The sequence below is a fragment of the Oncorhynchus gorbuscha genome, unplaced genomic scaffold, assembly GCF_021184085.1.
Source record: "Oncorhynchus gorbuscha isolate QuinsamMale2020 ecotype Even-year unplaced genomic scaffold, OgorEven_v1.0 Un_scaffold_1227, whole genome shotgun sequence".
Lineage (NCBI taxonomy): Eukaryota > Metazoa > Chordata > Actinopteri > Salmoniformes > Salmonidae > Oncorhynchus > Oncorhynchus gorbuscha.
Genome location: NW_025744547.1, coordinates 45211 through 62099, shown reverse-complemented (window position 1 = coordinate 62099; position 16889 = coordinate 45211). Strand labels below are relative to the sequence as shown.

Below are 16889 nucleotides of genomic sequence, written 5' to 3'. Positions count from 1 at the left end.
ATCGCAACCATCTCCCTCCTCTGGCTCAGAGACTGAGCCCATGCAGCTGGGAGGTATTCGCATCTCGACTAAGGAGAGGGAACGGAGGATCACCAACCGCCTGTGCCTCTATTGCGGATTTGATGGACATTTTGTCAATTCATGTCCAGTAAAAGGCCAGAGCTCATCAGTAAGCGGAGGGCTACTGGTGAGCGCTACTACTCAGGTCTCTTCATCTAGATCCTGTACTACTATGTCGGTCCATCTACGCTGGACCGGTTCGGGTGCTACATGCAGTGCCTTGATTGACTCTGGGGCTGAGGGTTGTTTCATGGACGAAGCATGGGCTCGGAAACATGACATTCCTTTCAGACAGTTAGACAAGCCTACGCCCATGTTTGCCTTAGATGGTAGTCATCTTCCCAGTATCAGATTTGAGACACTACCTTTAACTCTCACAGTATCTGGTAACCACAGTGAGACTATTTCTTTTTTGATTTTTCGTTCACCTTTTACACCTGTTGTTTTGGGTCATCCCTGGCTAGTATGTCATAATCCTTCTATTAATTGGTCTAGTAATTCTATCCTATCCTGGAACGTTTCTTGTCATGTGAAGTGTTTAATGTCTGCCATCCCTCCCATTTCTTCTGTCCCCACTTCTCAGGAGGAACCTGGCGATTTGACAGGAGTGCCGGAGGAATATCATGATCTGCGCACGGTCTTCAGTCGGTCCCGAGCCAACTCCCTTCCTCCTCACCGGTCGTATGATTGTAGTATTGATCTCCTTCCGGGGACCACTCCTCCTCGGGGTAGACTATACTCTCTGTCGGCTCCCGAACGTAAGGCTCTCGAGGATTATTTATCTGTGTCTCTTGACGCCGGTACCATAGTGCCTTCTTCCTCTCCGGCCGGGGCGGGGTTCTTTTTGTTAAGAAAAGGACGGTACTCTGCGCCCCTGCGTGGATTATCGAGGGCTGAATGACATAACGGTTAAGAATCGTTATCCGCTTCCCCTTATGTCATCAGCCTTCGAGATTCTGCAGGGAGCCAGGTGCTTTACTAAGTTGGACCTTCGTAACGCTTACCATCTCGTGCGCATCAGAGACGGGGACGAGTGGAAAACGGCGTTTAACACTCCGTTAGGGCATTTTGAGTACCGGGTTCTGCCGTTTGGTCTCGCCAATGCGCCAGCTGTTTTTCAGGCATTAGTTAATGATGTTCTGAGAGACATGCTGAACATCTTTGTTTTTGTCTATCTTGACGATATCCTGATTTTTTCACCGTCACTCGAGATTCATGTTCAGCACGTTCGACGTGTTCTACAGCGCCTTTTAGAGAATTGTCTCTACGTGAAGGCTGAGAAGTGCTCTTTTCATGTCTCCTCCGTTATTTTTCTCGGTTCCGTTATTTCCGCTGAAGGCATTCAGATGGATTCCGCTAAGGTCCAAGCTGTCAGTGATTGGCCCGTTCCAAGGTCACGTGTCGAGTTGCAGCGCTTTCTAGGTTTCGCTAATTTCTATCGGCGTTTCATTCGTAATTTCGGTCAAGTTACCAGTCCTTTCAAGCTTAACATCCTTATCATTTATCGCCCTCCAGGTCCCCTCGGAGAGTTCATCAATGAGCTTGATGCCTTGATAAGCTCCTTTCCTGAGGACGGCTCACCTCTCACAGTTCTGGGCGACTTTAACCTCCCCACGTCTACCTTTGACTCATTCCTCTCTGCCTCCTTCTTTCCACTCCTCTCCTCTTTTGACCTCACCCTCTCACCTTCCCCCCCTACTCACAAGGCAGGCAATACGCTCGACCTCATCTTTACTAGATGCTGTTCTTCCACTAACCTCATTGCAACTCCCCTCCAAGTCTCCGACCACTACCTTGTATCCTTTTCCCTCTCGCTCTCATCCAACACTTCCCACACTGCCCCTACTCGGATGGTATCGCGCCGTCCCAACCTTCGCTCTCTCTCCCCCGCTACTCTCTCCTCTTCCATCCTATCATCTCTTCCCTCTGCTCAAACCTTCTCCAACCTATCTCCTGATTCTGCCTCCTCAACCCTCCTCTCCTCCCTTTCTGCATCCTTTGACTCTCTATGTCCCCTATCTTCCAGGCCGGCTCGGTCCTCCCCTCCTGCTCCGTGGCTTGACGACTCAATGCGAGCTCACAGAACAGGGCTCCGGAAGGCCGAGCGGAAATGGAGGAAAACTCGCCTCCCTGCGGACCTGGCATCCTTTCACTCCCTCCTCTCTACATTTTCCTCCTCTGTCTCTGCTGCTAAAGCCACTTTCTACCACTCTAAATTCCAAGCATCTGCCTCTAACCCTAGGAAGCTCTTTGCCACATTCTCCTCCCTCCTGAATCCTCCTCCCCCTCCCCCCTCCTCCCTCTCTGCAGATGACTTCGTCAACCATTTTGAAAAGAAGATCGACGACATCCGATCCTCGTTTGCTAAGTCAAACAACACCGCTGGTTCTGCTCACACTGCCCTACCCTGTGCTCTGACCTCTTTCTCCCCTCTCTCTCCAGATGAAATCTCGCGTCTTGTGACGGCCGGCCGCCCAACAACCTGCCCGCTCGACCCTATCCCCTCCTCTCTTCTCCAGACCATTTCCGGAGACCTTCTCCCTTACCTCACCTCGCTCATCAACTTATCCCTGACCGCTGGCTACGTCCCTTCCGTCTTCAAGAGAGCGAGAGTTGCACCCCTTCTGAAAAAACCTACACTCGATCCCTCCGATGTCAACAACTACAGACCAGTATCCCTTCTTTCTTTTCTCTCCAAAACTCTTGAACGTGCCGTCCTTGGTCAGCTCTCCCGCTATCTCTCTCAGAATGACCTTCTTGATCCAAATCAGTCAGGTTTCAAGACTAGTCATTCAACTGAGACTGCTCTTCTCTGTATCACGGAGGCGCTCCGCACCGCTAAAGCTAACTCTCTCTCCTCTGCTCTCATCCTTCTAGACCTCTCATCCTTCTAGACCTATCGGCAATCTTGTGATTTCTTTCTTAATATTTTAATCCCTTCATGACTCCAATGCCTTCGATACTGTGAACCATCAGATCCTCCTCTCCACCCTCTCCGAGTTGGGCATCTCCGGCGCGGCCCACGCTGGATTGCGTCCTACCTGACAGGTCGCTCCTACCAGGTGGCGTGGCGAGAATCTGTCTCCTCACCACGCGCTCTCACCACTGGTGTCCCCCAGGGCTCTGTTCTAGGCCCTCTCCTATTCTCGCTATACACCAAGTCACTTGGCTCTGTCATAACCTCACATGGTCTCTCCTATCATTGCTATGCAGACGACACACAATTAATCTTCTCCTTTCCCCCTTCTGATGACCAGGTGGCGAATCGCATCTCTGCATGTCTGGCAGACATATCAGTGTGGATGACGGATCACCACCTCAAGCTGAACTTCGGCAAGACGGAGCTGCTCTTCCTCCCGGGGAAGGACTGCCCGTTCCATGATCTCGCCATCACGGTTGACAACTCCATTGTGTCCTCCTCCCAGAGCGCTAAGAACCTTGGCGTGATCCTGGACAACAAACTGTCGTTCTCAACTAACATCAAGGCGGTGGCCCGTTCCTGTAGGTTCATGCTCTACAACATCCGCAGAGTACGACCCTGCCTCACACAGGAAGCGGCGCAGGTCCTAATCCAGGCACTTGTCATCTCCCGTCTGGATTACTGCAACTCGCTGTTGGCTGGGCTCCCTGCCTGTGCCATTAAACCCCTACAACTCATCCAGAACGCCGCAGCCCGTCTAGTGTTCAACCTTCCCAAGTTCTCTCACGTCACCCCGCTCCTCCGCTCTCTCCACTGGCTTCCAGTTGAAGCTCGCATCCGCTACAAGACCATGGTGCTTGCCTACGGAGCTGTGAGGGGAACGGCACCTCAGTACCTCCAGGCTCTGATCAGGCCCTACACCCAAATAAGGGCACTGCGTTCATCCACCTCTGGCCTGCTCGCCTCCCTACCACTGAGGAAGTACAGTTCCCGCTCAGCTCAGTCAAAACTGTTCGCTGCTCTGGCTTCCCCAATGGTGGAACAAACTCCCTCACGACGCCAGGACAGCGGAGTCAATCACCACCTTCCGGAGACACCTGAAACCCCACCTCTTTAAGGAATACCTAGGATAGGATAAAGTAATCCTTCTCACCCCCCCCTTAAAATATTTAGATGCACTATTGTAAAGTGGTTGTTCCACTGGATGTCATAAGGTGAATGCACCAATTTGTAAGTCGCTCTGGATAAGAGCGTCTGCTAAATGACTTAAATGTAATGTAAATGTAAGTTGCTGCCCCTCTCACAGCTCTTACTTCTGTCAAGACGCGTTTTAAGTGGTCCGGTTCCGCCCAGGGAGCTTTTGATCTTCTAAAAGAACGTTTTACGTCCGCTCCTATCCTCGTTACTCCTGACGTCACTAGACAATTCATTGTCGAGGTTGACGCTTCAGAGGTAGGCGTGGGAGCCATTCTATCCCAGCGCTTCCAGTCTGACGATAAGGTTCATCCTTGCGCTTATTTTTCTCATCGCCTGTCGCCATCTGAACGCAACTATGATGTGGGTAACCGCGAACTGCTCGCCATCCGCTTAGCCCTAGGCGAATGGCGACAGTGGTTGGAGGGGGCGACCGTTCCTTTTGTCGTTTGGACAGACCATAAGAACCTTGAGTACATCCGTTCTGCCAAACGACTTAATGCCCGTCAAGCTCGTTGGGCGTTGTTTTTCGCTCGTTTCGAGTTTGTGATTTCTTACCGTCCGGGTAGCAAGAACACCAAGCCTGATGCCTTATCCCGTCTGTTTAGTTCTTCTGTGGCTTCTACTGATCCCGAGGGGATTCTTCCTTATGGGCGTGTTGTCGGGTTGACAGTCTGGGAATTGAAAGACAGGTTAAGCAAGCACTCACGCACACTGCGTCGCCGCGCGCTTGTCCTAGTAACCTCCTTTTCGTTCCTGTTTCCACTCGTCTGGCTGTTCTTCAGTGGGCTCACTCTGCCAAGTTAGCTGGTCATCCCGGTGTTCGAGGCACTCTTGCATCTATTCGCCAGCGCTTTTGGTGGCCGACTCAGGAGCGTGACACGCGCCGTTTCGTGGCTGCTTGTTCGGACTGCGCGCAGACTAAGTCGGGTAACTCTCCTCCTGCCGGTCGTCTCAGACCGCTCCCATTCCTTCTCGACCATGGTCTCACATCGCCCTAGACTTCATTACCGGTCTGCCTTTGTCTGCGGGGAAGACTGTGATTCTTACGGTTGTCGATAGGTTCTCTAAGGCGGCACATTTCATTCCCCTCGCTAAACTTCCTTCCGCTAAGGAGACGGCACAAATCATCATCGAGAATGTGTTCAGAATTCATGGCCTCCCGTTAGACGCCGTTTCAGACAGAGGCCCGCAATTCACGTCACAGTTTTGGAGGGAGTTCTGTCGTTTGATTGGTGCGTCCATCAGTCTCTCTTCCGGGTTTCATCCCCAGTCTAACGGTCAAGCAGAGAGGGCCAATCAGACGATTGGTCGCATACTACGCAGCCTTTCTTTCAGAAACCCTGCGTCTTGGGCAGAACAGCTCCCCTGGGCAGAATACGCTCACAACTCGCTTCCTTCGTCTGCTACCGGGTTATCTCCGTTTCAGAGTAGTCTGGGTTACCAGCCTCCTCTGTTCTCATCCCAGCTTGCCGAGTCCAGCGTTCCCTCCGCTCAAGCGTTTGTCCAACGTTGTGAGCGCACCTGGAGGAGGGTGAGGTCTGCACTTTGCCGTTACAGGGCACAGACTGTGAGAGCCGCCAATAAACGTAGGATTAAGAGTCCAAGGTATTGTTGCGGCCAGAGAGTGTGGCTTTCCACTCGCAACCTTCCTCTTACGACAGCTTCTCGTAAGTTGACTCCGCGGTTCATTGGTCCGTTCCGTGTCTCCCAGGTCGTCAATCCTGTCGCTGTGCGACTGCTTCTTCCGCGACATCTTCGTCGCGTCCATCCTGTCTTCCATGTCTCCTGTGTCAAGCCCTTTCTTCGCACCCCCGTTCGTCTTCCCTCCCCCCCTCCCGTCCTTGTCGAGAGCGCACCTATTTACAAGGTACGTAGGATCATGGACATGCGTTCTCGGGGACGGGGTCACCAATACTTAGTGGATTGGGAGGGTTACGGTCCTGAGGAGAGGAGTTGGGTTCCGTCTCGGGACGTGCTGGACCGTTCACTTATTGATGATTTCCTCCGTTGCCGCCAGGATTCCTCCTCGAGTGCGCCAGGAGGCGCTCGGTGAGTGGGGGGGTACTGTCATGTTTTGTCTTAGATTGTCTTGTCATTTTGCTTTTCCCTCTGTTCGTTTTCCCCCTGCTGGTCTTTTTAGGTTCGTTCCCCTTTTTCTCTCTCTCTTCCTCTCTCTCTTCTCTCTATCGTTCCGTTCCTGCTCCCAGCTGTTCCTATTCCCCTAATCAATCATTTAGTCTTCCCACACCTGTTCCCTATCTTTTTCCCTGATTACAGTCCCTATTTCTCCCCTTGTTTTCCGTTTCTGCCCTGTCGGATCCTTGTCTATTGTTCACCGTGCTGTGTCTGTGTATCGCCCTGTCGTGTCGTGTTTCCCTCAGATGCTGCGTGGTGAGCAGGTGTCTGAGTCTGCTACGTTCAAGTGCCTTCCCGAGGCAACCTGCAGTTCTTGATCGAGTCTCCAGTCTGTTCTCGTCATTACGAGTGGAATTATGTCTTATGATTGTAGATTTACTTTACTGGATTAAAGACTCTGTTTTCGCCAAGTCGCTTTTGGGTCCTCATTCACCTGCATGACACTAGCACCGGCAAAACTAAGAGAACACTTCCTTAAGCTGCATGGAGATGGAAAATACAAGAACACAACGCTCACTGAATTCAAGGTGAAGAGAGCCAGATTCGATGAAAAGGCTACTCTGCCTGTTCTCGGCTTTGTACCCATCAACAAACCGATCCTCACAGCATCGTACGAAGTTGCTTACCTGATCGCAAAGCAGGGCAAACCACACACCATTGGTGAAACACTCATAAAACCAGCTGTGTTGAAGATGGCGAATATCATGATGGGAAAAGAGGCTGAAGTTAATTCTGAGTTCATTCTCATTTTAGCATACATGGCTGAAATCTTCGCAGCTCTCAGTCATCTCAATCAAAAGATGCAGGGCGGTGGAGTCAACATCATCGAAGTGGAGGAAAACCTGAAGGCTTAAAAAAAAGCTACTGTTATGGAAACGACGAACAGAGAACAATAACTTCGCAAACTTTCCCCTGCTGGACGACTGTGTAAGTAAGATCGAAGATGTATCTGGAATCGGAGACATTTCTGTACCTTCGGAACTGAAGCAAGCAATTGCCACGCACTTAGATGAGCTTGCAAAGTATCTTGACGGATACTTCCCTACAAGAGAGTCATATCCAGCATGGGTGAGACAGCCGTTCACGTTTAGTGTTGAGACAACAGATGTCAATGATGAATACCTCGACGAAATCATTGAAATTCAGCAGAGCCACGTTCAACAGCAACTCTTCAGAACAACAACTCTTTCAACGTTTTGGTGTCAACAAATGGTAGCGTACCTTGTTATTGCTAAGAAATCTCTGGAGATTTTCATACCGTTTGTTACAACATATCTTTGCGAGCAATCCTTTGAGGATGCTGGACATAAAAACGAAGAAAAGGAACAGACTTTGTTGTGAAAATGACATGAGAGTGGCACTTGCCAAGGTGAAGCTGCGCATTTCTGAACTGGTCTCTGAAAGGAAACAGCAGAAGTCACACTGATTTGCAGCAAATATTCATTATTATGTTTTTGTTTTTGTGTGAAAATCATGTTTTGATGATTTTGTTCTTTGAACACAGTGATGTTGATGCACGGTTCATTTTGTGCACCAGTAAACTATGTTATGAATTTGAAAAAATAATATTTTATTTTTCCAATTAAGAAGGGTTCGGTGAATGCGCATATGAAACTGGTGGGGTTCAGTACCTCCAACAAGGTTAAGAACCACTGCCCTAATGCCTAACCCTAACCTTAAAGTAAGACAAAAAAGTTTTCAAGAATTTTGACTTTGCAGCTGGCCCATCTAGCGGAAATCCCTCAGAAATCCCTCAGTTCTGCCTCCAGGGCAAGATTCAGATTCACAATAAATGTAAATACCTGCTCTCGAGCGTGCACCAGCCACAGTGGGCGTCGCCGGCACCCAAACAGTCACTGCAGGATCTGTACTGGCCACATGCTGCTACCTTCACCCTCAGGAGCTGTGGACAGAACCATACATACATACACTCAACAAACCATACATAAAACACTGAGCATAACAAACATTAAGAACACCTTCCTAATATTGAGTTGTACGGGGCATGGACTCTACAAGTTGTTGGCCCATGTGCACTCCAATGCTTCCCACAGTTGTGTCAGTGTTGGCTGCATGTCCTTTGGGTGGTGGACCATTCTTGATACGCTCGGGAAACTGCTGAGTGTGAAAAACCGAGCAGCGTTGCAGTTACTCCTTTGCTGCAGCCACTCCTTTGCTGCAGCCACTCCTCTGCTGCAGCCACTCCTCTGCTGCAGCCACTCCTTTGCTGCAGCCACTCCTCTGCTGCAGCCACTCCTCTGCTGCAGCCACTCCTCTGCTGCAGCCACTCCTCTGCTGCAGCCACTCCTCTGCTGCAGCCACTCCTCTGCTGCAGCCACTCTCCCACATGCAGTGTGCACGGTTGACTCATAACCTATATCCGTTATTTCACATACTACACCATTTGCCAAGGTGGCAACACATCTTTATAAAACGCCAGACAAAGCTATGCATAGTTGCTAATCTATAATTGTTTGGTTCGTCAAACCTCCTGCTATCTCCTCTCTAAAGTGTTCTCTCACTAAAAAGATGCAAACTGATTTATCTGAGGATCTGATATAACAGAATTGTAATAACTGTTAAATAATATATTTTATTTTTTTAAAATATGACCACACACTATGCACAACCAGGAAAATGCAAAAAGAAACAAATGTCATACACATCCAGTGGCGATGCGTCATTCAGGGCAGAGCCCGTTTTGCATGTTATTTTGGCATTAGTATGTGTCACATCTCAGTTTGCAAACAATGGTCTCTTTTTTGCTTTCTTGAGTAAGGCAGCTCCAAAATGCAGGTGTTTCATTCTAGCTCAGTGCTTTCTGTGGTGGTGAAGCAGCCATACAGAGCGTAGGAGTTGGTAATGTTGTTTAGTTGCGCCGTGATTGGCTCAGTGTTCCGTCACTCATGGGGACACTACATCACCGCAAAATCTACAGGGAGAGCTCGTATATTTAAGCCCCTTGGGTGCTGCCATAGTTACATTAGAAGTGCCCATCCAAGAAGGCTCAAGGTCATTGGCCACAGATAAAATTACGTCAAATCCCGTTATATCTATTGAGATTTGATTGGACTGATCATATCAACATCATACTTTCAAAATCATAGCTAGCAAGCTAGACAAGCTGTCATCATCGTGAATCAAGTCGACAATCTACTGGCAAATCCTTTTTAAACCTTGTCATATGAATATAAATAAGGAAGAGAAATTATAGATAAAAAATATCGGTGCTCATCAGCCATTGGACATAAACATTACACAACAAGTTGGAAATCGCAAATTCAACATTGAGTGGTTTGGAAGGAATCAGTGGCTAACTGCAAGCAATGCAAAGCAATCACTAGCCTGCTATTCAGTGGAGTGGGTGTGTGGTCCAAGTCTGGGTTTAAGGGTCTCTTTTCCAAACTTAAAAGCATAATCATCCAACATTGGCACTGCTGTCAATCCATCATGATTTCTGCTGCGTTATAAACAACTGGAAACTCTGAACTGGGAAATCTCAGACTTCAGTGAGTTCAAGACAACTGGGATCTCAGAAAAAAACTAGCTTGTTTTGAACAATCATCCAAGTTGGGAACTTGGGCCTCTTTGTAGAGCTCCGACCTAGATCATGATTCGACCTTGTTTTTTTTCCAGAGTTCCCAGTTGTTTTGAAAGCACCATAAATCCAAATAGTTATATTGACTATATCCGTCCTAGCTCGCTCATTAATGTCTTAATAGAAATTACCGATTGCCTCTTAACCGCTCGTCGTCCCCTTATGCCATAGTTTGTACATCTCAATTGTCTGTAGAAACCACGTTTGTTTAAGCAAGTCAGCCATATCAGCTATGTTTTTTTAAGGCAGGAAATGAGGCTGAAAAAACTGTTTCACTGTCAGACAACGCTCTGCTGATAGTCAGGTGTAGCAGTGGTAAGGTGATGGGACTGCTGTTGGGACTCTGCTGATAGTCAGGTGTAACAGTGGTAAGGTGATGGGACTGCTGTTGGGACTCTGCTGATAGTCAGGTGTAACAGTGGTAAGGTGATGGGACTGCTGTTGGGACTCTGCTGATAGTCAGGTGTAACAGTGGTAAGGTGATGGGACTGCTGTTGGGACTCTGCTGATAGTCAGGTGTAACAGTGGTAAGGTGATGGGACTGCTGTTGGGACTCTGCTGATAGTCAGGTGTAACAGGTGTAACAGTGGTAAGGTGATGGGACTGCTGTTGGGACTCTGCTGATAGTCAGGTGTAACAGTGGTAAGGTGATGGGACTGCTGTTGGGACACTGCTGATAGTCAGGTGTAACAGTGGTAAGGTGATGGGACTGCTGTTGGGACTCTGCTGATAGTCAGGTGTAACAGTGGTAAGGTGATGGGACTGCTGTTGGGACTCTGCTGTTGGAACACATTTATGTAGGCCCTAACAGTTGTTGGAACACATTTATGTAGGCCCTAACAGTTGTTGGAACCGTTTGTCACCGTTATAGTGCAATTCATGTATTGTTTAGTGTTGTGTTGTGTAGTGGCTTTTCTAGCATGCATCTAAACATTTTTAGTGGAGTGAACCCCACCAAGATGTACATGCTAAAATGGCCACTGCATATTATGTCAAACAAACAAACTAAACCAATGCCAGTGTCAGTGAGAACATGAACCAGTCTAACTGAGTCTAGTTGATGGATAAAAGTATGGATCCCACAGCCTTACATGGTGAGAGGTCATGAGGTACAGGTAGTTCCGGTCCATGGGATCAAAGGTCATGATGTGGTGCACTGATTCGCCAGCTGGAAGCTTCAGAGCCCACTGATTGGCCACAGTCAGGTTCTTCAGGAGGGTCAGCTGTGGGGCACAAGGCAAAGTGCTTAGAAACATACAAACACCATATAATCCTACAACAATAGTCAAAGTAATCAACAATAATTTCCATTTTGGTTTTCTATTTGAGAGAATTCATGTATTAAGCCCTTTTTGTGTATTTTCAACCTAAAAGGTAAGTTCTGTGTGTTTGTACTATTAATACAAAGGCACACTACATGGCTGTGCTGATGTGCAGTGAGCTACTTCTCCAAGGTAAGCAGATTAATTAACTTGGCCATCTGTGCTCCTCTCTCCTTCCTGTGAGACGCATAATTCTAAGTCATACATTACATTGAAGAACATGCTAACTCTGCTCTGGTTTCCTGTCTCACACATACATAATTTCACTGGGCTGTGATTTGGGGGTTAAGCAAACATAACTTTAGTCAACTCCAGCACAATCTCCCTTGAAAGTACTACATTGTGATACTGGAATTGTCACCTAACTAAATGCTTTTTTAAGTTTAACATTAAGTCATGCAAACATAAACATGCCACTGTAAGTCACACAAACAAAGTGAAACACATAACACTTTATAGAAAATGATCAAATCTTTGCAATTCTTGCACATACACACTCACACATACACATACAGTGATACATAGAAAAATAAATACTAAGGCTGTGACTTCCTGTCACATAGACAGTGAGAGAGTTTGTTGTTCTGAATGGTTGTGGTTTCTGCCTCAGCTCAATGGACATCCTGCCATTCTGAGGAAACCAGCTGGAGACTGCCCTGGTTCCAAACAGACTGGGCTACTTCTCTAGTGACCAACCACAACACATCACAACACACACAGATGCAGGCACACGCATACAAGCACAAACACACACATATACATGAGCACTAGCACAAACAAACACATAAATGCTCACGTGTAACAGTTATGCTTCTGTCCCTCTCATCACCAATACCTGGGCTTCAACCCTATTCACAGATCAACAACTGACACCCTCGAAGCATCGTTACTATCGCTTCACAAAAGCCGTGACAACTACTTCAAGGTCTCAGAGCGAGTGACGTCACCGATTGAAACGTTATTAGCGAGCACCCCGCTAACTAGCTAGCCATTTCACACCGGTTACACATGCACACAAACAACAATAAAGATAAACCATACAGGGTCACAATAGAGAGCCACCTGGGCAGACTGAATGAAGTGGTGGAGGGGTGAGAAGGCACAGGGCTCAGCCAGGTCAAACAACAAAACACATGCATACTGGGAGGTCACTCACTGCCGCTCTCTCTCTCTGTTTGTCTGTCTGTCCCAACATGAAAGACTCTGTTCAACTCAGGAGTACTCAGCTGCTCCAAGTTCTGTGTGTGTGTGTGTGTGTGTGTGTGTGTGTGTGTGTGTGTGTGTGTGTGTGTGTGTGTGTGTGTGTGTGTGTGTGTGTGTGTGTGTGTGTGTGTGTGTGTGTGTGTGTGTGTGTGTGTGTGTGTGTGGGCGGGTGAGGGGGCAAAGAAAGAAAAATTGATATGGGAGGGGGTTGAGAAAGAGGGAAATAAAAGAGAGAAAGAGAGAGGGAGCGAAAGTGAGACAGAGAGCGAGACAAAGAGTGAAATAGAGAGACAGTGTTGCTGTAGTGAGGGGCAAAATTAGTTAAACATGGTTGGAATTACTTCATTGAGGGTCTCCTAACCCCAGTAGCAGAGGCCTAACTCAATCTCTACTGTTTTTCTGTACTCTGTACTACTCAGCCCGAGCCAAGCTCACAGCCAGAATCACATTACAAACACTAACAGCACCATTATACTCTGTTGCAGAGCTTCCCCCAGGGCACGCACACACACACACACACACACACACACACACACACACACACACACACACACACACACACACACACACACACACACACACACACACACACACACACACACACACACACACACACACACACACACACACACACACACACACACACACACCATAAAACACACATAGACCTACTGTGTGTCGAACATGAACACACGCAAGTTACATACTGTATATCCCCAGGCAACACATAATACATGCTCCATTTTAACACCCCCACACACACACACACACACACACACACACACACACACACACACACACACACACACACACATAAACACTAATTCTGTGAGAACACACGCAGCACATAATCATGGGGTATGGGGTATGCACACTGGGTAAACACCAAACCCCTTTCACTCAGTAGCATAAGGACACAGGCAGACCCCCCCTTCTCAAACCTAAATATGCAATTAGGTAGACCATGTGGACACACACACACACAAAACCAACACACACACCACCTTAACCATCACCATACATCCGGCATAAACACAAACCATCCCAATGACCAATTCTCTTCGGAGCAGGCTAAACAAATCAGAAAGCTTTTTTAGGAGGCCTAAAACAAGACACCCTCCAGCAACATTGTTCTAATGTTGTAGAAGGTACCAGTCTAATTCAAACCAATATGGTCAGAAAGCTTTCAGACTGGGTTGTATTGTTTTTACCAGACACTGCTGAGAGGTAGAGGTATAGCTCAGTGCTGTAACTTCTCTAGTCTGTTGGCTCAGTCAGGGGTGACTTGGTTTGCTGCTGACACAGAATTAAGGAATTCTGTTAATTGCAGGAGGGAGGTTTTCATAGGATGCAGCGACAGCAGATGTTCTACAGCTGAGCTCCCAGACTGTAGGCCAAACAATTAGAGAGACGGACCCTTAAACACACACTGTGTGACCATGAGTCACATCATGATGGATCCCCAGAAAAGTGTGACGTGCCGCACCCAAAAAGATGTCACATAAAGCTTACTTCATCGTTTATAATACTTGTTTCTGCATCAAGGATAGTGTACCACATCTGGACACACCAAAGAATGACCTAAAATAAAAGCAGACGTTTTCATTCACAATAGCTGAGATGAATTCATAGTGCATCACTTTATCTTCAACCTGATCCTTCAACCAAGACCCACAGTAAAGCAAATGTCCTCTCATCGCAGATACTCTGGCCTTGTACTTGGGTCGTTCCACCTCAAAAAGCACCAGAAAGAGGATTTCAACAACCACCATCTCAGATTGTTCTGAAATAGTTTCTGTTGTTAGAAACAGATAAGATTAGCATTCCTGCAACATTACTTTGTTGCAATATAATAATTTGATCTCTGAGAAATTAAGCTAATTGATTGCACACAAAATGTGCCATTTTAATTTATAGGATTCATATAATATTCAATAAATATAGTACCTAACAACTGATTTGGACCAAGCTTTTTAAAAACATTGAGTTAGACATGAGGAATTCAAATACATGGTCAAAAGCCACCCACGGGCCCACCCATGCCCCACGCCAATCACACCCCAACATGTCTTTCTCATTATTCCTCATGTCTTTCTCATTATTAGCAAAAAGAGGCCAATTTGGGTGCAATGAATTAGCTTAAATGATCAGAAATTAAATTATATTTCAACAAAATAATGTTGCAGGAATGCTTATCTGGTATTTTTCTAACTACGGAAATTATTTCAGAACAATCTGGGATGATGGGTGTCATGGCTTGCTGAAATGACATGGAACGACCCGCTATATTGTCAGCAGTGTTAGGGAAGCTAATCTAAAAATATAGTTTACTAACCTACCAATTACATCACAATGGAAGAAATTAAGCTAAACTAAAGCTACCCTTAAGAAAAATATATACATTTAAGTCATTTAGCAGACGCTCTTATCCAGAGCGACTTACAAATTGGTGCAATCACCTTATGACATCCAGTGGGACAGTCACTTAACAATAGTGCATCTAAAACTTAGGGGGTGGGGTGACTAACCTATCCTAGGTATTCCTTAAAGAGGTGGGGTTTCAGGTGTCTCCGGAAGGTGGTGATTGACTCCGCTGTCCTGGCGTCGTGAGGGAGTTTGTTCCACCATTGGGGGGCCAGGGCAGAAAGTTTTGACTGGGCTGAGCGGGAGCTGTACTTCCTCAGTGGTAGGGAGGCGAGCAGGCCAGAGGTGGATGAACGCAGTGCCCTTGTTTGGGTGTAGGGCCTGATCAGAGCCTGGAGGTACTGAGGTGCCGTTCCCCTCACAGCTCCGTATATTTTACTGAACTAAAGTTACTGGGGAAAAGTATTTCACTACGTCCAAACTACTTTGTGAAAAACTATCATAATATGCTAATCTGAAATGTAATAGCTACAAATTGCAAGAGCAGGTCATTTTGGGGTCAAATGCTAACAGAATGTTTAATTTAACCAATTAAACACAAAAACGATGTTTCTGGTGCTGAAAAATAAAGGAAATTACTGCCTACTACAACCATATTTTATTTTTAGTAGTTAGCTACACTGCTACATGGCAACATTTTTTTTTATTAAGAATAAAATTTAGTTAATTACTAGTTGAACTCCATGTAGTTCACTAATCCCCAACACTGATAGTCAAATCAAATCAGACTTTATTTGTCACATGCACCGAATACAATAGGTGTAGACTTTACCGTGAAATGCTTACTTACAAGCCCTTAACCCTTAACCAACAATGCAGTTCAAGAAATAGAGTTTTGAAAATATTTACCAAATAAACTAATGTCAAAAAGAATAAAAAGTAACATAATAAAATAAACAATAACGAAGCTATATACAGTCAATCATGTCATATGGGAACTTTCATTATTACCGCACCTTTCAGCAGTCATTCTTTACAGGTCAGCACCCTTAGACCTACTTCTCAGTTATTTTCAGAATTCTCATCTTTTTCTTTGGGTCATTCCACGAAATGAGTGCCTTTGCCATATCTACTTTCATATTTTAAGTATAAATTGTGTACAAATATAGAATTGTAAAAGCCTGTTATATTAAATGAAGTGCCCTTTATAGACCACATGGAAAATTCAATAAATCACTTTTTAATATGAATAAAGACTTTTGTTGCCTTTACAAAGTCATTTCTGAAGATTATTATTTATTTCATGTGATTAGTGATTCATTTTAAGGTATCAGAAAGAAAATACCTCATTTTAAGGTCAACCCTGTGACGTGAACTGAACTCTCATTTTAAATGGTGAAACTATTCCTCTTTAAATATTTTTTTTCAAAAGAAACATTGAATATCTAATAGTCAAATCATAGTGTAAAAGCAGGTGAGCTGGTTGTACTGTTTTGGGCCATTTTCAGGTGTTTTGTGGTGGAAGACTGAGCAGATTGAGCATAGCACTTCAACCCTGTTACCCATGTATAGACAGGCTAGAAATGTTTTGTATAGACAGGCTAGAAATGTTAAATGTCATTACATCCCTGAATAAAAGAATGGCTGAATATCTCTGGCACATTCAGTTTGTTCTTAACTTCCGGCAGCAAAGTTAGACTGTGGGGTAGTAGGCCTAGCAACTGTACATTTTTTCCTTTACAAGACAAAAAGGATAACAAATAAACCACTGCTCTCTCTCTTTTATAAATGTGGATATTCCTGAGAGGTTTTTTTATGTAAGTAAACCATCTCCTCTCACCTTGCGCAATCGTCCTGTGCTGGTGCCCAGAAACACCACGGTATGGTTGTGTATGTTGTCCACAGCAACCGAGCTGAGGCCCAGGGACTCAAACAGGGGCGTGGCCCTCAGGGGCCTCCGTAGGGCCAGCGGGTGCTGCAGGTGGGCCGCTCCACAGTCCAGTTGCTCCGGTTGCAGCTGACAGACAGAGAGAAAGATCTTATTTTAAAAGTTGGTTTAAAATATCTCAATTCACAGGAAGAGAGACTG

General features: G+C 46.2%; 1 protein-coding gene across 1 annotated transcript in view; it reads right to left on the bottom strand.

The window, feature by feature from the left end:
• The window catches only part of LOC124016934 (plexin-D1-like), a 136611-nt gene that overhangs the window by 116360 nt on the left and 3362 nt on the right, over window positions 1–16889 (bottom strand). The window contains exons 2-4 of the mRNA XM_046332270.1: window positions 16641–16817; window positions 11003–11134; window positions 8116–8216 (exon numbers count right to left, since the gene is read on the bottom strand). Coding sequence (XP_046188226.1) covers window positions 8116–8216; window positions 11003–11134; window positions 16641–16817 — 410 coding nt within the window. The remainder of the gene's footprint in view (window positions 1–8115; window positions 8217–11002; window positions 11135–16640; window positions 16818–16889) is intronic.